The sequence below is a fragment of the Orcinus orca genome, chromosome 20 (assembly GCF_937001465.1).
Source record: "Orcinus orca chromosome 20, mOrcOrc1.1, whole genome shotgun sequence".
NCBI classification, from domain to species: Eukaryota; Metazoa; Chordata; class Mammalia; order Artiodactyla; family Delphinidae; genus Orcinus; species Orcinus orca.
The window spans coordinates 45816005-45839857 of NC_064578.1; the positions used below are offsets into that span (position 1 = coordinate 45816005).

The following is a 23853-nucleotide window of genomic DNA, read 5'->3' on the forward strand; positions in this document are numbered from 1 at the left end:
GAGGGAGAGGCACCGGTTGCCCTTGGCCCTCACAGATGCAGCCACTAGTGGCCCTGAGGCAGTGGCTGGAGGGGTGAGTTTGCGGGGGGAGGGGGGGTATTCTGGCTGCTTGCTCAAGCGGTTTTGTGTCCTTGCTTTCTGTTCCTCAGTTTCCTCGTCTGTGAAAGGGGGAGAATAATGCATCCTTGTCAGAATCATGAGGATTCTGTGAGCTCTGGCTGGTAAATTCCTCAGATCAGGACCTAGCCTGATTTTGGCGCTTAGAAAACTGGAGTCGTTAATTTCAGAGTCAGAAGAGTTTGTCCCCAGTGTTGCAAACTAGTCCCCAGCACTCTTCTGTTTGGTGAGACTTTATAAGAAAATTGGGATTTGAGGCCAGGCCATTCCACCCCTACCCCATGCCAAGTCCCAGCCTACGGTGGCCAGGAGGCCTAGCACACGTCACATGATCCTTAGTTGGGTTGGTCATTCGCATTTTACAAAGTATTCCAGACATTCTGGCAGAGTGACCTTAGGTTGGTTATTCGCATTTTATAAGGTATTCCAGACTTTCAGGCGGAGTGACTTTGGGTGGGTGTCTTCACCGGTGAGCCTGTTGCCTGCAGGAAGAGGGAGTGGGGACAACAGTGACTGGGGAAAATGGAGGAAATCAAATGCCACAATAGATGCACATCCCTTTACATAGACTGCTGGTGCCCCTGAGGGAGCGCCTCATTCTCAAATGACCATATGTGTGGACTCTGCCCACGGAAAGGGCAGGTGAGCCTGTGCTGCCAGCCTTCCCAGCCCTCCCCACTTGCCAGCACTCACACCCATCGTTCTCTGAGGGCCCTGACTTGGGGAGCCAGGGCCGACGGGACACCCTTTGCTCTGGGATCAGACCTGAGCAGGATCCAGGAACTAGGGCATACCCAAACCCTGGGGACAAAGGGTGCTTTTGCAGCTCAGGAATTGGGAGCTGGCTCTAAGGGGGGTAGAAGGAGGGGAGACTGGTATGCTGTTACCCACCCATTTGGTTGTGTGAGTCAGCAAAAGGCACCCTTTCTGGGTGGGCACACTCCCACTCACCCACGTAACATTGCCCTTGTATAGGGTACAATGGGCCATGGCCACCCTGCAGGGGAAGAGGAAATGACCTTTATCTGTTTTGGAAGCCACAACTTTTCCGGCTTTGCCAACCTGCTTTTACTCCAGGAGGATCATCCTTTGAGCAGCTAAGAGGCCTGGCTCTGCAGAACGACTGAGTTCAAACACCAGCCTAGTGACCTTCGGGGGTGTTAGTCAACCCCTCTGTGCCTCAGTCTTACAGCTGGGGAGAGTACCCACTCCAGTCATTGCTGTGAGTTAATGCACTCAACTTGTCACCTGTCATGGTGGCTCGGGCTTAGGGCTGCTGTTTCAGGTGCTTCCACAGTCACCTCTAGACATCCCAGGACCTGTTCATGTTCCTGCCCTGAGAGGATGCAGCCCTCTCTCCTTTGTTTCATCTAAGTAGCATTAATAATGGGATACAGCATTTATTTGTTTTAATTGAACGCTTACTTATTTAATTTATTTTTTTGACCGTGAGGCTTGTGGGATCTTAGTTCCCTGACTAGGGATTGACCCTGGACCACAGCCATGAAAGTGCCGCATCCTAACCATTAGACTGCCGGGGATTTCCCAGTAATGGGATACAGCATTTAATAAGTTCTGACTGAAGTCTCGAGAGCTCCAAGAAATGGTGATGTGGAAATGGTGAACCTAATGCCAGGGCCCACTGGCCATACCCTTTCACTCAGGGATCTCTCCCTGCCCCCTCTTCTTGTCTGCTGCACCCTGACCCTCCACAAACAGTAGCTATTATTACTGCACTGTCCATGGATGGCTGCTGGGAAGTGGCCTCAAAGCTGGCAATTAAAGGGAGCCTTTAATTTAAGCCTCATTGGCTGGGGACCTCGACATCCACTTCATCTCTGAGCCCTTGGTCTGGGAGGTTTCTCAGTGTCAGCCGGGAGCACGCAGGGAGGGGCAGATGGCCCATTGTTTGAGTGGCCTTTCCCTGCCCAGTGAGCCCAGCGCAAGAGTCCTGGGCTCGTTCTGCAGGTTAGGCAGGAAGAGGGTGCTTTGCCCCAAGCCAGACCCAGCCCAGCCCAGCCCAGCTTTGGAAACAGCCAACACCCGTGTCTTTGGCCAGGTCATGGCATTACCTGGGAAAGTGGGCTGCCACCTAGGCATCATCCCCTTCCTTTGCTTGCCCTTGGATCTCTTCTAGTGCCTTTGAGAGAGGAGAGGAGAGATCCCGGTAGCTCCCATAACCTGGAGAAGCTGTGTCTTCTAATCCCCATCCCCAGCAGATGACTGCAACACAGTCCTTTTGTATTGCCAGTCAGGCTCTGCTTCAGTCAAACCCTTACCTTCTTACCTTCCCTAACACCCACCCATTCCCCTCAAGGTTGCTCTAGGTCCAAAACCTAGAGCCATCTTGAGTCTTGATTCTTTGCTCTTTCCCGCCCCTGCCTCCCACCCCCATCAAATTCATGACACTAAGTCTTGGAGGCTCCACTTTCCCACATCCTCCCACTGCCTCTCCTCAGCACTCTCCTCCTTCACCCTCTTGTCTGTCTGTCCAGCCTCGTCAGGACCATCGCGGCAGCCTCCCCGCTGGGCTCCCTGAACTCACTCCACCTTCTACAGTTTGTTCCCCTTGTGTGGCCAGACAGACCCTATGGACAGTTGAATCAGACCCCACCCCTGCTTGCAGTCCTCTTCTAACTTACCATTGCACTTAGAATAAAATTCATTATATGTCCGCACTGCACTTAGAATAAAATCAAAACTTTTCAGGCAAAAAATAGTAAAAAACCCAAAAAACCAAAAAAACTCCTCAGATTCTTCAGTATGGTTTTAAGTCTGTTCATTCATCTGGGATTTATTAAGCTTCTGTCTTGTGCCAGACACTGCTTCAGGGGCTAGAGATACAGCAGTGACCAAAGCAAAAGATCCTCACCATTCACGGGCTGACATTGTTGGGAAGCAGACAAATAAACATGATAAATAAACCAGTCATGTAGTATATTAAATGGTGATCAGTATTCTGGAAAGAATAAAGCTGGGAAGGTGTGGGATGCTATTTATGAAAAGGTGGTCAGGGGAGGTCTCACGAGGTGATACTTCCGCTGATCTGCAGGAGAGGAGGCTATGAGCCCTGGGGATCCAGTATCTGGGGAAAGTGTTCCAAACAGTGGTAACAGGTATCACCGTATACAAAGGCCCTGAGGCTGGAGCATACCCGGGGTGTTGGAGGAACAGCTAGGAGGCCAGCAGTGTGGCGGGAGCTCAGAGAGGAGGGGCAGAGTGGGAGGTGAGCTGGGATAAGAATGGGGACCAGGATGACCAGGACCTGGAAGACCTTGTGGGTTTGGCTGAGGCCCCAGGAGTCTCGGTTATTTCAAAAGCTGGGCTGGGCTGCACCAGGGCAAGGAAGACTCCGGCAGCCTTTCCTCCTTTCCTTGACTTTGACACGAGGCACCAAAGGAAGGTTCTGAGCAGGGAGGAAGGGACTTGATCTGACTCAAGTGTTCACAGGCTCCTTCTGACTTCTTGTGAGAAGGAGAGTTGGGAGGTGAGTGGAGGAGCAGAGAGATGGTGAGGACGCTACTGCAGTGGTCCAAGCGAAGACAAGGCGAGGCTGGACAGGACCAGGATGTGTGGCCGTGGGGGAAAGGGGAAGTGGGTGGATTCCGTACATACTCTGAAGATGGAACTGACAGAATTTCCTGAAGAACTGGATGTGGGGTGTGAAGACAGAGGAGCCAAGGAGGACTGCAAGCTTTGTTGCCTGCACAGCTGGAAGGATGGAGGTGCCATTGACTGGGATGGGGATGACTGTGGGGTGACCAGGTCAGAGAGCAAGATGAGGAGCTCCGCTTTGGATATTTACACTTGACATGCCTCAATGTAGCGATGTCATTCATCTGTATTTATTTATTTATTGCTGCGCCACGCCCCCCCATATTAGCCACTTGAGAACCAATCACATTTATCATGCTCGGCACCATATCGCCGGTACCCAAGAACAGGCCCTGGCACACCAGTAGGTGCCCAATAAATGTTTGTTGAATGAATGAAGATAGACAAGTCCAAAAAATCCTCTACCTTTCCCATCAGCCAGTATCTATTCCAGTCTATCTAACTCCCATGTTCATTTCGTGAATCCCTCAGATGTCTGTTCAAATGTTCTCCTTCTCCGCAAAGGCTACCTTGAGTACTTCGTTTACGTTCCAGCTTTGCTTGACTTTTCTCCAGAACACTTACCCCTGTAATATGTATGTACTTAAAATTTTGTTGTCTCCCTTCCATGAGGCCAGGGAGTTTTGTCTATCTTGTTTACTGGCAACGCACACAGAGGGCGCCTAATAAATATTTGTTAAATTTCTGTTACTGAATGGGAATACACGCCACGCCTCAGCAGGTTCAAGCCTGATGTCGAGACCCGCCTTACGAATCATCCATGCTCGGGCCCCGCCCACACGCAGAGGCCGCGCGCGCTCACGCGGGAGAGGGGGCGCGGCTCGTCCATGAGCTGAAGGGCCGAGGGGAGGTGCACTCTGCGCAGGCTCCGAGCTCCCCGAGGCGGGGTTTCAGGGCTTTTTGGCATAGGAAGCGCGCGCGCGCGAGAGGGCGGCGGCGGCGGCGCGGTGCGCAGGCGCAGCGAGCAGTGCGCAGGCGTCAGCGGAGGGCGGGCTGAAGCTGCTGAAGCGGCGGCGGTAGCGGCGGCGGCGGCGACGGCGGCTCGGCCAGAGGGGCGGGAGCAGAGGCGGGAGTGGACGGGCTCGGGAGAGGCAGCGGAATGGTGGACTACCACGCGGCGAACCAGTCGTACCAATACGGCCCCAGCAGCGGGAGCAATGGCGCTGGCGGCGGGGGTAGCATGGGCGACTACATGGCCCAGGAGGACGACTGGGACCGGGACCTGCTGCTGGACCCGGCCTGGGAGAAGCAGCAGCGCAAGGTGCGCGGCCCGCGGGCCGAATGGGCTGGAGGGGGGGGCTTCCGAGGGAGGCTGGGGGCCGGAAAGGGTCTGGGAGGTCCTGAGACGGAATTGGAGGGTCTGTGGTGAGAACTGGGCGTCCTGGGAATGAACTGGCGGGTCTGGGAAGGGGTTTAGAGTCCTGAAGAGGAGTTGCAGAACTTGAGCAGGGAATTGGGAGTCTGAAAAAATAATTGGCGGCTGAGTAGGGAATATGGAAATCTAAAACAAGGAATCGGGGAGCCCGATGAAGGAATTGGAGGGTCTGGGCGGGGAATTGGGGGAAACCGGCGAGATGATTGGAGACTCTAAAATGGAATGGGGTCTGAGGCGGGACTGGTGGGTCAGGATGGACTGGGGGGTGTTCAGAGAGAAACGGGGGAGTCTGGAATTTGTGGGTCAGGATAGAATTAGGCGTCGGGGGAGTCTGAAGAGCTCGAGTACGGAGGGGGTTATTTGGATTGCGGAATCCTCTGAAGAGGGTTGGAATTGTGGGAGCCCCGGGTTGGGGGACTTCTAAAGGGGATGAAGATTCTGGAAGTCTGAAGATGGAGTAGGGGTACCAAGGAAGGGATTATGAAGTCTGAAGAGTAGTGGGAGGACTGGGGAGACTGGGGAGGTGGAAGGAGGAGAGGGGCTGAGGAAAGAAGTGGGTGTGAAAGGACCCGGAGCTTGGGGGGTGAGAACGGGGAGGGCTGCTAAGGAGTTCCGGGACTCCGGGTCTGAAGGGAGAAGTTAGGGAGCTGTGAATAGGAGGTTTTGGAGGAGGTGAGATTTATTTGGGGTGCGCTGTTCTACGGGGAAGAGGAGAAGATTGGGAGATAGGAAGAAGAGGAGGAATGTGATGAGGCCGAGACCTCATTGATGAGGAGAGGCCGAAGGGGGGATCCAGAGAGTGAGTATCTGGAGTGTTTTGAGGAGGGGTTCTGAAGAACTGATGGAACGCAGACAAAGCTCAGCAAAGGGTTGGCGGCGCCGGAGGCTAAGGTAGCCTGGACAAGGTGAGGATGGCGGGAGGGAATGAGCGGAATGGCGGATGGTGGGAGGGAGGTTAGAGTAGTAATGAAAGTCTCATTAGAAAGGGAGTGTGTGACGGATAGACTGAGAAAGGAATTTGGGGGTGGGGGCTTCTGGACATGCAGTCCCGAGACTGGAGAGAGTGTGTGTCTTGTGAAGGGAGAATAAATTGTTTGGGGAGGAAGAGGTGAGAGTGTCCAGAAGAATTGTGTCTTTTGGGGGGGGTGGTGAAGAGCTCTTTCTAAAGCAGGGTCTGTTTTCAGGTGGCATGTTGAGAAGGTGGTGTGTGTGTGTGCAATCCAGGGTGGTTGAGAGGGGAGAGCTCCAAGCTTATAGAAGAGAGGGTTTGAGCATGTGCAGCAAGAGCTAAAGAAAGGAGGGTGTTGAGTGGGTGTGTGTGTTGGGAGGGGGCTGTTTAAAAGTGTTGTGTGTGAAGAGGGTGGGAAGTACTTGCACTTAGAGGCAGTTAATATGTTCCGGAGATCTGAATTTTCTCCCTAGCTTTGTTGTCAGCTCTGTGGCCTTGGGCAAGACCCTTGATCTCAGGGCAGTTCTGTCATCTGTGAAATGAGGAGGGGTCGAAGGGGTCCCTTCTTGATTCTGCAAGGATGGATGTGTGTGGTGTTGGGACTTCGGGAGGGTAGCTTTGGGGGAGCTTCCTCAGGATCACGGGGGCCAACTCAGGCAAGGGGCTCGAGTGGCGAGTGCGGCTGGAAGCCTCCTGAGGGTGTGAGTTGGTGCTTTGGGAGCTCCGTGCAGGCAGCCCAGTGTGGAGGGGAAAGGGTGAAGGGAGCAGCTGTTCCAGGCACCCTGGGGTGGAGCCTGGCATGACCTTGGGTAAATTACCAACCTCTGCTTGAATTTCCTCATCAGTAGTTGGGGGGGGGGCGGGGGGCGGCTTGATGGTGGTGTCCTTATCTGTTGCCCCACCTTCCTCCGGGTGGGCAGGTTGAGATAATCTGACATAAAATTCTTTTTGAGGGGAGAGACCTAGCCTGCAGTCTCAACAGTAATTTATTGCCGGAGGCAGTGCCGGGCTGGAAAAGGTTAAGAGTTGCCAAGAGACTTGGAAAGTTGGGAGGGGAACAGGGGGCCACGGGGTTGTTTTTGAGCATGTCTGGGATCTGTCTTCTCCAGCTCCAGGTGCTTGCGGAGAATGAGCTTCGGAACATTTTTACTCAGGTGGTGGGAGTGGGGACCTTCCCTTTCCCTCCCTTCCTGACTTCTACGACTCCCAGAGTGACTCCCTTTGCTAGCTCACTTCCACTCCCCTCTGGGAGTTAGGGTGTGTGCTCCTTCGTGGTTATAGTCTGCCTTGCGCGCTGGGTGAGGCTGAGGCACCATTCAGGCCTGGGTGGGACCCCCTAGGAGACTCACCGGAACCCCTAGGCCTTGCTGCTATTGGATCATCCTCCCTCCTCCCTTCCACAAGGACCAGGCGAGGTTCAGGGAAAGGGTGGCTCACAACCCCTCTAATACTAGCTGTTTTAGGTTCTCAATAAGGGGCAGATTCTAGTGTGTCCTGCTTTATACAACTGCTACAAATACTTACACATAGCTGTACTTTGGGGGGAAATGTTGCTTCACTGCTGTGCACCTGCCTGTTACGGGGTGGGGATCCTTTCTGAAATGGGAGAAGGAGTAATTGAAAGGAACCATATACACAAGTTTGTGCTGTTGTCTTCCTTCTAAGAGGAACCCCCCCACCCCCATTCCCCCCAGACAGGCTGGCTGGGTTTTTCTGCGCTGCAGTGTCACTTTAGTGAATGACAGATTGCCCTTCTTGCCCCTTCAAGGCTGAGCCACTGGTCACAGGGAGAGTGGCAGTCCTGTGAGTGTCCTGTGTGTACTCTCATACCCTAAAAATCACTATCCAGGATAGCTGTAGGCCCTTAAAGCGTGTGGAATTGAATTCTTCTAGGAATTAAGGTTTGGCCCAAGTCAGAGGGTGCGTGTGATCCTGGTGGTTCTCACTTCTACCTGAAGCCCTTCTAAGGACCCTTGTAACCAAGGCATTACCTGATAAGTAGCTTATGCAACAGTTCTGATCTGGGAAGGCTCTGCGTGTTTTCTCCAGGGGTGTGGGGGAAGGACTGGTCTGGCCTTTGAGCAAATTCTTGAGCAATTATAGCTCTGGGCCAGAGTTCTCTCTCCCAGTTTCTGAAAGGGGCCTGGGTAGCCTTGCCCCGCCCCCCGCCCCCCCCATTCTGCTGGACAGGTGAGGTCACTTGATAGCTGATCTAGAACTTCTCATCACAGCAAGAGGAATTGCCTCCTTTGCTAAGGTTGCCTGTTCATTGAAACATCACTGCTTACAGGGCCTCAGTGTTTAGACCCTGACCTTTGACTCAGGCTCTATTAGATTTGAGTTAATTATTTGAAAGTTCTGATGGTGTCTTGTTTTTCTCCAAGTAGAGTTTGTTTGTTTTGTTTTTTCCTTAGGCTGATGATAGAGACCTCAAAGTAGCCGTCTGTTATTTTGTTCCATTACTCTAATTGCTTGCCTCTTAGGACTTGGCTGAGACTACCAAGATCCTTAGCAGTTTTAAAAACTGAATAAGTTACATACTGAAAACAAAAACAAAACCCCAAAAAACCTAAACTCAGTTGTCATCTAGAATTAAAGACTGTAAATATGTGAGGGCGGCAGGTATCCTGTTTGCCTTCTTCGGAGAGAGGTAGGGGTAGCTATTAGCTGCTAGCCTCTGTCCTCCCCGCCCCCCAATCATGTGTTTTAAGAACAGGGCTTTTCTGATGACTGCGGAAGAGATGAGATGTGGGAGGATGGCCTGGGAGTACAGCGCCCCTTGTACTCACTCACACTCATTCAGCTGAGAGTTGAAATCTGGTTGGTGCCATGGAGTGGTGCCTGTTTCTTCATATAATTCTGTGCTCTCCAGGGCGTGGGCCCAGGATTGCCCTCTACCTTTTGAAACACCCTCCCTGAGACCAACAAGGAAGCTGCTTTGGCAGCCGGGAGCTGACTCACTCTCCAGTTGGAACTGGTGCTAAATGGTTTCATTTAATGGCAGCCGATTGCCTGGCCTAGAGTGGGATGCCTTGTGGGAAAAGTTTGGTGAAAGTGTTGGAGGAAAACAACCCCGGAAATGAGGGTGGGGTTTTAATATCCAGGTGCTGCTGGTGCTATTAAACTCCTGAGATGCAGTACGGGAGGTCAGTTAAAATGTAGGCTTGCACTCAAAATGTCCTCTTAATCAGATGTCAGGGGAGCGGGGACAAGCCTGGATTCCAATCTGAAGCCTCTGGGGTGGGGAGTTCTGCCACTTAAACATATATTCCAGTCACGGCTGACTTTGGCCAGACAGCACCCTTCTACAGCGTTAACTGAGTGAGTAGTACAAGTTATTTGGCAGTGCTGGTCTAGCAGATGACAGCGAAGAGAATGGAGCCAGAAAGGAATTGATTTGGGGAAGGCTCAAGGAATTTCTGAGACTGTTGAGATGAACGCTTTTGGCTTTTGCCATATTGATTTATAGTGTGCTGGGAATTGTACAAGCCTTTGACCAGATCTTAGGGTTGTTCTTTAAAAAAAAAAAAATTCCTTTGCTCTTATTTTGGGGGGAGGGGAGAGGGAAAGGGCAAAAATAAGGAACAGCTGTTTGCTCTGGTATCACTTGCTCATTCAGGTTTTCTGAATGGCTGAATTATCAACATGTTTATCTCTTGTCTGGCATTTGGTATATTCCAGATCAATGGTTTCCCCAGCTTTATCCTTATTTCCTTCACTTAGTGATGTCTGTGTTTTCATCAGTCATGGTCAGTTCCCTTCCGTTGCCTTTATTTACCTATTTATTTTACAGAATAGCAAATGCACTCACGTTACCTTGTTTAAGTCTCCCTTCCCCCCCTTTTCTTTTTTCATGGAAATAGGAGGCAAGTGATAGCAAGTTGGTAATTCAATGGCAGTGGTAATTGAAACACTGACCTACTAAAAGGTGGGTGGAAGCTTCTACTTGAGCAGCTACAAATCCTGTCATCCAGGGAGGTTTGAAAGAAGCCTTTATGTCCTGGGTAGTTTGAGAGCTCAAAATCAGTCTCCTTTAGGATGAGGTTAAACTTTGAAACATCAAAGCATCAAGCGCGGTTATAAGGAAACTTAGTTTTACAGTGTTGCCTGTCTAGACACCAGAAGTTGTTATAAAGTGTCTGAAAGTGGCACAAGTAACACTTGCTTTTCTTCAGGAAGGTTTATGAGTTACATTTTAGTCAGTAACCCAGGTGTCAGGGAGTGTAGGGTTCAGTGAGTTAAGAGAAACAGAATCATTTAAAATTCCAGCCTCTGTTTAAAGAGTGATCTTATTGGGAGGAAAAATTAACCGGCGGCTGGGAGGAGGATCCCGCCTCCTCCAGAAAGTGAAAACTGCATACATTTAACTGGCAAGAGTGACCTTTATCAGTGCTTGGGAAGCTTTGTCCAAGAAGCGGTCTCCCTGGGATTATAAAAATCCCAGAGACATTTGTCTTGGTGTTGTGCCTTTTTTGGTTGTGTTGTTCTTTCATGTCCCTCCCCCTCCCCTTTCCCTCGTAAACAACAGATGCATTAACTTGGAATGTCCATGGAAAGTCTTTAAAAGCTGGTTGGTGTAACTTGGTTGCCTTCTCTTTACTCTGAGCAGGAGTTACTCCGGAAGAGGCCAGTGGACTTTTTTCTTAGATGTAATTTACTGAAGTGGTATCTAAAAGTGAGTGAATAGAGCTTACTTGGGATATGCTATTTGCCACCTGTTTCTGTACTGGCTCCTGCCTCCCTGGAGTGAGATGAGCCCCATCTCCCCAAGAGCGAGGGACCATCCTGTGTTTCCAGAAGGGACAGTGGTTCTCCAGCCAAAGCAGCCTTCCTCACCCCCACCCCATGCTTGTCTCCGTACTTCCTGAACTTCAGTCATTTGTGATTTTTCCTTAGCCACTTTTGCTTTTATATACTTAATAACATTCTTTCAAGTCAATTTGCCCTTTTTTAAAAATAAATTATTTATTTATTTATTGGCTGCGTTGGATCTTTGTTGCTGTGCGTGGGCTTTCTCTAGTTGCAGTGAGCATGGGCTTCTCATTGCCGTGCGGAGCATGGGCTCTAGGCGCACGGGCTTCAGTAGTTGCAGCACGCAGTCTCAGTAGTTGCGGCACGCGGGCTCAGTAGTTGTGGCTCGCGGGCTCTAGAGCGCAGCCTCAGTAGTTCTGGTGCACAGGCTTAGTTGCTCCGCGGCATGTGGGATCTTCCCGGACCAGGGCTCAAACCCGTGTCCCCTGCATTGGCAGGCGGATTCTTAACCGCTGAGCTACCAGGGAAGTCCCTGCCTTTTTTAACTTAAGTTTTAAAGGGGAAGTTTATATGAGCATTGCAAATGGAAAACCTAGCTTCCCTGGCCATAAATAGAAGGAAACTGCAAAAGTAAACAGGCTGAAAACAAAACAGTGCTATTAAGTTCTAGCTAGGTACTATTCCTGCTGCAGGCTCTGGACTTGAGGCATGCTCCCTTTGTTGAAAGGAGATTGGCAAGTGTTGGAGACCCACGTACCAAGCAGAGACTTTCTCTTTGATCAGAATGTTTTCAAGAGAATCAAGGGGAATAACCTTCTCGCTGTTGTTCAAGGTTTAATGGAGAGTGTGGATAACCCTTAAAATCTCCCATGTGTGCATGCCGCACTTGGAAAAAACTTTATCTCGCTTGACCCTGAAACATTCCGCAAGTGGCGGGCAGAGTGACTTACCCAGGAACACACAGCCCATCCTGCTTGCCTGGCATCCCACTGTACTACCCTTGAACAGGATTGGATGGCATTGGGTTTATTTCTGTATTCAAATGTTAAGGTTTCTTGGGTTCTGGGGTTTTTTTTAAGTAACTAGGGCCATGTTCTAAATACAAGAATTGTGGGTTTATCCCTTGCTCCTCACATCGCTTTTTCTTTTTAAGGCTCCAGCTTTCTAACACATATACACTTAAAGTTTGGCTGCTCCCATGAATAAACCACCCTGCTACCCTGTCTGGGTTTGCATCCTAGATTCAGAAAGGAAGGCAGTACCCTCCTGCCAAGTTAAGGAGGGCTGATTTGAATGTTTTGCTTCCAAATATCAGAGCAGAACAGATTCTTTGTCTCCTATGGAACTATGGACATGGGGCAGGAGTAGTTGGAAGTGGCAGTTACAACTCCACAGAACACAGTGAAGTCATCTCGGGAAATATCATTGATGGCGCTGAAATGATTGAATGGGATGCTAGAACACCATCAATACAACAGCATTTGTGTCTTCAGCTTTGGGCAGGAATAAAGAAGACATTGTGGTTTGTTTTATGCTTTTTAATGTTTTCCCCCCAAAGATGTGGGGCTGAGTGATGTCTTGTTACTGGCTTTCTAGTGGGTTTTTCTTTTCATCTTTTTCCCCCTCCCTGATGGCTGTTGAGAGTGGGTGGAAGCCACAGTCTAGGTGGATGGGAGGCAGTGCGGAAGGCAGGCAGTACGCCTTCCTCCTTGTTCTCCACATGTGAAGGGAACACATTTGGTTTTTTAATCTCCAAAGAGCCCAGGATGAAGGGTTTCCATATCTTACCTCCTGACCAGTAAGGATTCCAGCTCCAAGAATGTCTTAATTAGCAGCCATCCAGGATGGGGGCACTGCAGGAAGCCAAATAAATGCATTTCTTCTTTTTCCTTTCTTTCTTTTTTTAATATACACTTCATTTCAGTGGCAGAGAAGGCTAGTTTGAGGTTAGGAGAAACATCACAGGAGGAAGCTTGAAAGGGATTGAACAACCAGCCACCACGCTGGGAGGTTGCTTGCAGGGGTGTCACGCCAGGAGGGTTTGTGGGTCTTCAGCTTGCGTTATTGAAAAGACAGGCTTCCCTTTACCAAGCCCCAAGGGGCAGTGCTGGAAGCCAGCTTCAGTCAGTGTCACCGGCCTCGGTATGCGCGTGTGCAAACATCAACACATCAGCGCTCTATGATCAGTCTAAATCAGGGTGTGGGTAAAAGGTATTTAGTTGATATCGCCGTGGAAACTGAGTTGCTAACTGTTTTGGGGATGCGGCTCCGTACTAGAGGTAGCGCCAGTTGTGGAATGTTGGGCTACTGGGCAGAAATAGGCTGCTGCCAGCCAGTCTCACAGAAGATATCCACACGAGTGGTGGCCACGCTGGGGAGGGGGACGAGGGGCCTCTGTTCCGTGGCGCAGGAGTCAGCCCAGCCCGTTTTATTGTTTTATCGATGAGGGGTGTGTATTTGCGCAAGAGACAGAGAGAGAAGGGGAGAGAGGGAGAGAAGAACAAGAGTACACCATGAAAGCCGCTGTTGGCTTTGTGGCTGGGATGTGTGCTTTTTCTCTAGGCATTTAGAGTTGGAATTTCAGCTATGTGACTTCTTAATAGCAGGGCAAAATGTGCCTGCATCTTTTGCCTGTTTTCGCAAACACTGACAAATTAAAAAGAACTCTGAAGTTTCCAGCAAATCCCAAGCACAGTTCATTCCGTGATAACATTTTTTTAAAAAAATCCACATCCTTCCTACTCCAACTCTGACAATAAATACGCCTTTTTCTCCCTATCATCCCCCCCTTCTCCCCCCCCCCCCCCGCTTTAAGGAAATGAGTATCTTTACATTAAACTGTGTCTGATGAAAATATTAAATGCTTCTTTGGCTGCTGCTGGCATGGATTATGTTTGGAAGAGTCAGTTTTGTGTTTTGTTTTTTTAATTTTATAGGCTGGTATGATCTTCCAGTTCTGGCCTATGAAATAAGCTCCATTTCAAAATTCAAAATGTCTGGAAGCAGCTGGCTTGCCAGGCTAGTTCAAGGGCAGTCTGATGAATCACCCCTTCTTACGGGCTGTCTGCTAACCAATCCTGGAAGGTGTCCAGCCTGTAAACATCACCAGGATCGTCAGGCAGTTTTTTCTTTGCAGGACGGGGTGTGGGTGGGGGCATCGTTTGAGCTTCACTGCCAAGTCTGGTAGGATTTGACTTTCTGTGAGACAGAAAGGTCTGTATCAAGATGTCTTTTTCAGAGATGTCAGGCCTGTAGTCGCCCAGCACTGTGTCTGCTGGTGGAGTGAGAGGAAATACCTAGACCAGTTGGGGTGGGGGAACCTTCTTAACCGTTTGGGCACTCGAATTTTCCCTTTCCTTTTGTAACTTTCATTAACTCACTGACTCACTGACTCAGGGACAACCCACGGAAGAGAATTCAATCCATTGAAAGCAGTGAACCATTTTAGGGATGACTGTGGTTGATGCATCATGGCCCAAAGCTGTGGAAGGTCAGGGAGCGGCACTCGGCTCCTACCCGCTGCACAGAAACACCCCAGAGATTCAAAGGGAACAAGCTTTGACCATAAAAATACAAGACTCCCAGCTCGTTGAGTTCTCTTCGCAGCTACCTTAGACTTAAGAAAGTTCTGGGCCTCTTTAATAAACAGCCACAAGGCAGGCCTCGCCAAATACGGCCAGCTCCAGGGCCACAGGGTTAGCTTAGGAGACAACTTTCTGCCTAAAAATAAGTGTATGTTCCTATCGAACATTCCAAGCATAGTTTAAACATGAGACTTGTGAGTAGCAGTTCAGGCCTTGTGGGTTCAGTTATGTCAGAGTGTGGGCAGTTGAGGGTCTTTGGGGAGCCTAGCTCCCCACTTTGGGATTGGCCAGTGGCCACCAAGGAAATCAGATGACCAAATGCAAACCATCTTCCAACTCATTTACATTCTTTTTTTTTTTTTTTAATTTATTTTTGGCTGCACTGGGGCTTCATTGCTGCACGCCAGCTTCTCATTGCAGTGGCTTCTCTTGTTGCAGAGCACGGGCTCCAGGCACGCGGGTTCAGTAGTTGTGGCTCGCAAGCTCAGTAGTTGTGGCGCGCGGGCTTAGTTGCTCCGTGGCATGTGGGATCCTCCTGGACCAGGGATCGAACCCGTGTCCCCTGCATTGGCAGGCAGATTCTTAACCACTGTGCCACCAGGGAAGTCCTCATTTACATTCTTGATCTACTCACAGGCTGGTGGGGGAGACAGAGAGCAAGCATGTAAATAAAACAAGGTAATTTCAGATGGGATTATGCACTATGAATTTAATAATAACAGTTAGCATATGACTCTGTGCTAGACACTATTCTAAGAGCTTTACATGTATTGACTCATGTAATCCTGTGAGGTAGGTGGGTGTTGTTACCTTTACAGGACAGGTGCAGAAATGGATCCATTGAAGTTGAAGTCACTTGCCTAAGTGACAGTGCCAGGATTTGAACCTTTCAAGCCTGCGCTCTCATTTCTACAGTACACTAGAGTTTAGTGATTGGGAATGGCCTGGAGAGAGGTCGCTGCAGGGAGGAGGGCAGTGCAGGTACTTTAGATCAAGAGGAAGATCTCTGAAGACATGACATTTTAGCTGTTCCCTAGGGGATGAGAAAGAGGGAGCCAAGAGAGCACTGGGGGAAGGCCGTTCCAAGAAGCGGGAATGAAAGTGTGGAGGCCCTGAGGAGCAGAAGGGTCAGAACGGTCAGAGCAGGGCACGTAGAAAACATGGGCACAGCCAGATCTCTTAGAGCCTTGCTGTTGGAAGTGGTGATGAGGCCCAGGTCTGCAAATTCAGTTCTTCTTAGACTCCAGTAGGCCAGGAACCTCATGCTTCCAGAACTCTGGCCCAGCAACCCTTTCCCCTCAGGCCCACTGGACAGGCCAAACCAGAACTGACTTCTAAAGTGGGAACCCCAGGACTGTAGAACATTAAACCGAACAAAAGCTTCAATTATCTTTGTGATCACTGCTGCAGAAGACACCTGTGTTTGATTAAAGTGTTGGTAACTTCTGAATCTGGAGTTTTATGGCACTGTGTACTCATATGGCTTTGTAGTCTCTCTTTTAGCTTCTACCCCATGAACAAATTCCAGCTCCCTTCAGTCCCATCAGGAGGCTGCTTGATTTACAAAGCATCTTTGGTAAAATGTTGTGTCTCCCTCTTTGAAGTGGGAAGCCCGGAAGCCTGATTTTTTAAACTGGCTCTCCTAGGTCCCCCTTTCTCTGTAAATCTCTTCCGTTTACTCAGTATTTCCGCCTCGTTTCCTTTGGTCAGGTGGGGCTGTAGCTAGGGTGGTTCTAGTTCAGAAAGACAGATGTGCAGGCTGATTTCATTCTCAGGCATGCAGCTTTCTGTCCCTGCTGGAAGCCAGTCCAGGAACGTGGTAGATTTCATTTGGCCCATGGCTGTAGGTTGGAAGGCACACCTTGTCAAACTAGTTGTGTGGCTTTTATTCAGGAAGGGAGGAACGGTGACAGAGCTCGGAGCTATTCAATGGGCACTTCTGACTGCACACACTGCACCCAGGAAGAAGCTAAGTTCACGGATCATAAAGTGTCCATTGTGAACATGGGCTGGGATTCTCTCTGCCCTGCCCTAGATGCAATTTGACAGCAAAAATCATGCCTTCTGACAGAATGTAAAGGAGCGAATGAGTATGAAGGTGTCCTGTAATGGCCCGGCCAGCCCAGCTGCTTCAGCTGGAAAGAAGATGGTGAGGTTTCCATTTTCCTGGCAGCATACCCATGTGAACTTGTTAAATCTTTTAAGTAGCTGTATAGGAAGGGAGACGTGTGTGTGTTTTTATCCTTATCTCCTTAAATATAAAAATAAAACTTCCCCTTTATAAAACTGATTCAGAGTGGAAAGAAAGTCTATGGCGAGTGGAAAGTGTGTCCGATTATACTGAGTCCTACCCCACGTTTGGGAGACAGCTGTAAGTTTCCACGGTGGGTGGCTTATTATGCATTTATGTTGAGCTGAACCTGCTCCAAGCTGTTCCTGCGGATAGAAAAGGCTTTCTTGTGGGAGTGGGGTGGGGGGGAAGCTGTCTCTTTGCACCACACAGGAGAGGCTTGGAAGGTCTGTTGAAAGACTTCAGCAGGCGTCACTTGGGTAGCAGAATTAGGGGCCACTGACCAAAGTGCTTCTGCCTTTACACCAACCAGCATCTTGTGTAACATGAGTAGGGGCTTCATGGGCCCTGGAGTCCCGGGCTCAGGTAGAAACATGACCGCCGGGGCCAGACGACAGCCCTCGCTGGGCCCCTCTGCAGAGCGGAGCTCCGCGCTGAGCCTTTGAGGGTATGAGAGAAACCGGAGACCCGGCCCATGCTCTCAAGGAGCTTGTGGTGTAGCCGGGGAGAGAGCAGAGCCACATGAGACCTCAGGAGGACACTAAGCGGCCCACGGACAAGCCCACCGCACTCTAGCTGTGTCCCAGGAGAGGAAAGGGGGTGACTAAGGGCAGGTGGGGTCAGTCATGGAAACTTTCATAAAGGAGGTGAGTGTGGCCGCGGGCAGTTTCTGGGGGCAAGTGTTAGGGGGATCCCGTCCCGCATGTGCAGTTTGAACAGGTTCCTTAGCTGCCTCTCATGAGCAGTCCTACCAGTTCCTTCCCTCAGTGAGTATTGTCTATGGGGAGTTTCCCATTTGAGGCACCATGTTCAGTATGTCTTAGCCATGCCTTGGAACTTCTGAATTGCAGGACCCCAGGTTCTGAATCCGTATCCATTCGCAGGTCCTGTCGCTTTCAGGGCTCTAGGGGGCAGGCCAGACCCTTCCCCAGGTGGGCAGCTGCTCTGACTAATCCTTTTGAGGCATTTGCTTTCAGCTTGCTGATGGTCCCTTTAGAATAAGTGCAGGCTTCAGAAAGAGAGGAGCAGAGAGAGACCCCCTTCTTCCGTCCAAGGGTTTCTTCAAGCCTTGTGCCTTACGGCCCCTCTGGGTATGTGATGCTTGCCACTGCCTTCCAGTTCAGATGACACTCAAAGCCGGGAATGGCGGTTCTGTGTTGATCATGGAAATGAATGGGGTTGAGTCCCGGCAGGCTGGCGGGTTTGGTGTGCCACAGTAAACACGCTATCCCTGGATGAGGGTAGCCTCCAAGTGTTCTGTCCTGAGAGTTTATTCTTGCCTGCCAAGTGCAGCTTCCAGGTGCTATTCTTTTCTTTAAATAAATGCCTTAGACTGGCTTGTGGAACTTAAGAGTTCCCATCCCAAGAAATACTTGTCTGTTTAAAAAAAAAAAAAGAAACCTCCTCATTCAGACGCTCATGGCCAAATGTGTGACTCAAATACTGCAGTGCCCTTGATTTGCTTTCCCCAAATTGACATACTTGAGTTGCACTCTGGCCCCACCATGAGATAAGGTTGGGGTAGCTGGCCCGTGCCCCTTTCTTTGCATGGTTTCAGTTTGGGCTTTTTCTCCCTTCAGAGGATGCTTGAGAGCCGTGATAGCACAGCTCATGCAAATCTGAAATCATCCAGTAGAACCTGGCCTCCATCTCTTAGACTGCCCGGGATCAGTAGGTTTGCCATGGAAGGGGTTGCAGGTGTCGCCTGGAACGAGCCAGTCTGTGTAGCTTGGGCACTGAAGCAGTGTTTCTGCCGTTAAGAGCTGCAGGATGTTAGTACAGCCAGTTTCTGTTGCCTTTTCCAGCTTGTTATGGCTTCCAGTCAGGGTCTGCCTTAATCCTTAAGAGGTGCTTCTTTCCCCGCTTTTGAAAGGCAGAGATGGGAGGGAGGTGGACTCTATTCCAGGAGAGAACCCGTGGCTCACTAGTTGCAGTCGGGGAATGCATTGCTCTACCCACACTTTGGGAGAGGTTTCTGGGGGAGACGTTGAAGAATATTCAGGATCAGAATGTTTGTTGCATGAAGCCAGGCTCTGGGAGGAGATGCCTGCTCAGCCGGTGGGTGAGCCGATAGCACCCAGCCTGCCCACCAGACGATAGGAGACGGCTCAGTTGTCACAGGGATCCAGGCTGTCTCCTGGCTCAAGCAGCTGCCACCCGGGAGGGGGTGTTGAGAGCGCTGAAGCTCCTGTGGGAGGGCGCTTCTGGCCACAGAACCAGGAGGGAGTGAGAGGTGTGGGGTGGGGAGAGGGTCAGATCACAGCCTTTAGAGGGAGACAGAACTGGGTTCCGCACCCATCTCCTCCACCTGCTGTCTGCGTGACCGTGGGCAGGTGACAGGGGTTAAGCCTCGGTGTCCTCCTTTGAAAAGGGCCATCATCCTACCTCACAGGATGATTCTAAGATTAAACAAGAGAAATAGTGTGTATGAAGCACTTGGCACAGTGCATGGCACATTGTCAGTGCTCAGTAAATGCAGCTTCTCAAAATTCCTTCAGCAGCTCACCATCCTGCATCCAGGTGGGGTCTGCTGCCTGCGTCTCCTCTTTAAAGGAGTTGAAAGGGTCTGCAGAAATGTGCAGCTCAGTGGAAAACCAAAATGTATACCCCATTTCCTAAAGTCCTCCCCCAGGGAGCTCTGAACCCTAAACCCGGCCAGCGACTTCAAAGCAGCATTCACTGTCAAGTGGCAACCCGAATGTGAGATGCAGGTGACATGACGAAGCCCTCTCCCCAGCCTCTGGGTCCATCTGGGCCTCATTACCCGGGACGTGGCTTCTTGTTTCTGAGCTGCAAGCCCTAAACAGTTTTGTGTCTGGATGAGCCATAGGCAGTGCCAGCAAGGCTTTTTTGTGAGTAACCCAGCTTGTTACTAAGTTTGGAGTCAGCCGAGGGGCTCTTCCTCAGGTCCGCTTCTTTCCCTGTCCCCTTCCCCCAAAGCAAAAAAAAAAAAAAAAAAAAAAAGTCCTTATCAGCTCAAGTTAGAAACAACCCACAGCCTCGAGCCAGGCCGCCTTCTCTCAAGTGGTAATGATGTAGAAAGAACGGCCTCCCACTGATAACCCCCAAAATAACTGCCCAGAAATGCTGTCAGTCGGGGCCTAGGGGTGTGCAGGAGCCTGTGCTTCGCTGCTGGCCCAGAATATGGGACCTTCCAGAAGGCTTTGCGGAGCCATGCTGCCTCCTTCCCCAGCGCTTCTCACGCCTGCGGCTCCATCCTCTTTTCCGCCTGCCTCCTGCCCCCTCCCCGAGGTCACTTCCTGATGCCATTCCTCAACTTAGCCCCTGTCCCCCCCAAAAGCAATCAAATCCACAACCTAATAAGGCAAAAGAATGAGGAGAATGTCCACCTCCCAGCCTCTCCCCTAACAGGGCGCAGGCCCGAAGCGAATTTGGAAAATGTTACGACAACGGGAAGGACAACTGACTGGTGGGGGTTGGGGGGGCCCATTTTCTGGAGCTGCCCATTGTCCGCAGCAGGCGGGACCCTGCGGGAGGGCCACCTGGTTTGCGCTTTCCAAATCAGGCGGTTGACGCCCCTCTCGCCCACAAGAGTGTGTGGAAAGTAACAGCCGAGGGTCAGCCGCACCTGCCACGCCTTGGGGACGTGAGAGCACAACCTGACGAGTCCACTCGGAGACACCTCCCCTCCATCGCAACTGGGACTCTGCAAATCGAAACACGTTTTGCCTCTGAGATGAGCAGTTTTCTTCCCCTCCATGGTGCCAGGGTTAAATTAGCCCTGGCGTTAATGAAAACTTGTCGACACTTAGAGCCCCAGAAGCCTGTCACCCCTCCTACATCGTTATCCTGGAAAAATCAACCCTCTCCCGACTCAGTTTCCATTCTCCATTCTCTCCATGGAGAAGGAGGGACAAGCCCCTCTCTGCTGAGCCAGACCTACTTGTTTTGGGAGGTCAAGCTTAGTAATTAACCTGAACGCTTCGGGGAGGGGATGAAGGAGAAGGAACCAGGTCTAGGGATGTGCCGGGTCTTTCAAATCACTAATTATCTGCAGGCATGAGGTCATCCATAAATATATCTAATTCTTTTGCTATAATTAAGGTGCTCATTAAAAGGGCAGGGAAGTTTTATTTTATTTTTTTTAAGGAAAAAAACACAAAAAGCCTTTGTTTTGACTTGACAGGATGGCTTAGAACAGGCGGAGGACTCAAGGCACAGGGCTAGTTTCCTGTCTTAAGAGCCTTTACAGGAAATTCACTGCAAACAATATTGGTGACCCTGCCAAAGAGGCAAACCTGGGGTGATGTCATTGTTCGAAGCTGTCACCCCCAAGCCTGGCCTTGGGGGAGGAGGAGGGTTGGTGGGATTAGAAAAGTGTGTGTGTGTGTGTGTTTAGTTGTCTCTAAAAGAGGGAAGTCAATTGAAAATCTGGGCGGGAGAGAAATCACAAGTGGGGGTCTTTGATATTCTTAGCTAGGTTCAACTTTCCTTGTTTTTCCAAGTTTAAAAAAATTCTCTGTTACTATTTTTGCTCCTCAAAATGCTGTTGCTTTTTCAGACACAGCCTTTTCTGAGCCATTCCTCATTTAATGCTTTCTTGGGTAACTGGCTGTTACAGTCTGGGATTTGTGGCCCACAAGGCAGGGAGTTAGGCACCAGGTAAATGCTCACTACTGCTTTTCTCAGGACGAGAGTCCGTTGCTAAGAAATGTGGAAATGGAGACACAGGACTAGGTTAATGTCCCTATCTCTTCCACAAAAATCATTTTGGAAAACCACCCAGTGCCAGTAAGTTGGCATCTATGAGTTGTTAACCTTCCCATGTGCCTCCAGGAAGCGTCTGGAGCATCTCTGAAAAAAAGGACAAACTTTGCATCTTGTCATTCTTCTTCTGGCTGGAAGTCTAACAGAGAGGCATAAACACAGTCTTAAAATGAAAGCAACAAAAATAAACTCAAACCAGCCCCGCGTGAAGACATTAATGCCAAATATGCAAGCTGACTTACTATTTATAAGGCAGAAGGCAATCATAAGGAGATCTAGGCCTGGCTAAGGAGGGTTATGTCTTTTGAGGTGCCTGTTCCTTAGAATTCCAAATAACCCATGGGTGATTTACTCAGATGGGGTTGAAATGCAGTGTCTTGTTTCATGCTTTGCACAGTTCAGTCACTTGCTGAAACTTCTGAAATGCTAATGCAGGATCAGGATACAGTTTAGAGTGCCCCACTGCAACCTCCCCTCCTTAAAAAACATCCTAACAGCTTCAGAAGGAACTTTGAGGATTGAATAAGGGAGCCATAAGTTTCCTGTGGTTCACATCCTGTGATCTGTTAGTGTTCTTTTTTTTTTTTTCCTCACTCGGCTGACATTTACCCAGACATTCACAGGGTTAGATTTAGAGATACAGTGGGAAAGAAAACCAGCCTAGCTCCTGTCCTCAAAGTAGTTCCATTCTGGAGGGGAAGGTGGACAATAGGTTGAATGAGTTTGCAGTCTAACTTAAATAGGCCCATTGACATTGCCTCCCTGGGTTCAGAAAGGATCTTCCCAACGAGCCATGTGTGACTAGGAGCTCAGGTGTTCAGGCTGAATCCTGAGTGTTTGGTTCTTGGTGTGCAGTTTTGTAAGTTCCCCAGGGCTGAGGAGTCGCCTTGGGATCCAGCTTTTCCTGGAACTATCCTGGCTTAGGGCACATTGCTGGAAAGGGCTGACAGACCTAGGCAAGAAGGATGCATCTCCTGGCCAAGGAAACCAGAGTTTGCAGGTGTCCCCCATCAGTGGCATCTCTAGAATTTCTGTGTGGGAAAAGCTTCAGTGGCCCAGTCTGGTCTGGAGTGGCTGAACAGGGGCCTGGTCTAGAAGCTGCAGACCTGCTGTTTTTGCTAAGACGGAGTGTGTATAGGAGGCAGCTGGGGAGGAGCTGGTGGAGATGGTGATGGGGGTGGTGGCAGATGCCACAACCATTGCCTGGGGAGATGGTTGCCCTCGGATTGCTCGAGCTGCTGCTCCATTCCGGAGCTGCCTTGTGCACTTAGAGCCACGGTTTTGTGGTAACTACCAGGAAGCTGAGCCCCGTGTGGCCTCAGGAAGTTGGTGAGGTTAGTACTGCTTTTTGAGGGGCTGGGGACAATACCAGCACTGACACCCCGTGGGCGTAGCCCCAGGATTTTGTTCTTTGGGGACACTGTGGAAATCGTCTCTTGGAATGCTGGCTCACTTGCTCATTAGGTATCTCGAAGCAAGAGTTGAGGGAAGGGGGGAGAGGTAATAGTTGCAGCCCAGCCAAAAATCTCCAATGTATAAAATTTTAGTGCTTTTCTGATCTTTCGTGGCAAGAGCTGTTCGCTCTTAGCACCAATTGGAAACTGTTGGCAGCTAAAGGGGGTCGTTCCTTCAGGGCCCGTTGGAGCTGATATATCTGGTGTTCCTAACGTTTTCCTGACCATGCCTTTCTTTTCCATTTGTCCCATGTCAGCCTCCCAGCCCCATCATTTGGATAGAGTGCCTGGAAAGCATGTCTTCTAGGTCCCCCAGGAAATTTAGTGTTTCTGCTTGGGGGAGTTGGGGACCACATAACACCCTCTACCCCCACCCGGGGTTTCAGGCTGTATGTGGGCGCATAGGAGATGGTGGGATCCAGGAGGGAGGGTCAGAGGAGGCTGGAAGCCGAGCCGGGGCAGCTCTGCCCTCAGTCCTCTTTCAGGAATAGTGAGGACAGGGCTGGCTCTGTCCTGGCATGTAGCTTGTCACTCCGGGTGGGTGGCCGTGTCACTTGGGCCTTGCTGGAATGGGTGTGAGTGCTCCTGGTTTTCTTCTGGAGCGGAGAGACTGCTGTCTCGGGTTATCGTAGGGCAGGTGACAAAAACCAGTAAAGTAGCCTGGGTGGGGACAGGGGCAGCCACTACTCAGCTTCCGCTGATTGTGGGCCTCTGGGACTTTATTTTCCAGAAGTTTGGAAATCCAGAGTTTTATGGGGCAATTAATTCAGCTTAAAAAACAAAACTCCAAATCTGCAGGCCATACAAAATGGGGCCTATTTGGTCCCCAAAGGTACCCATTTGTGACCTCTGACCTTGAACATTTGCATGGTCTTGATTTTGTCTCTGACTCTCCTTTAGTTTCTTCTTTCCTCTTGACTGGATTGCTGCTGCTTAACCCTCTTACTGGGAGGGAGAAAATCCATTTTCTTTTGCTCCTTGGTGACAGC

General features: G+C 50.2%; 1 protein-coding gene across 6 annotated transcripts in view; it reads left to right on the top strand.

The window, feature by feature from the left end:
• The first annotated feature begins 4726 nt into the window (after positions 1–4726).
• Positions 4727–23853, top strand: part of ACTN4 (actinin alpha 4) — a 72594-nt gene continuing 53467 nt past the window's right edge. For 3 of the 6 annotated variants that reach the window (XM_033413922.2, XM_049703671.1, XM_033413919.2), the window contains exon 1: positions 4733–4993. In XM_033413922.2, coding sequence (XP_033269813.1) covers positions 4832–4993 — 162 coding nt within the window. In that variant the 5' untranslated portion in view covers positions 4733–4831. Of the gene's footprint in view, positions 4994–5376; positions 6013–23853 lie in introns of those variants that run through there. The other 3 variants (XM_004284255.4, XM_033413921.2, XM_033413920.2) reach the window with 2 other exon arrangements.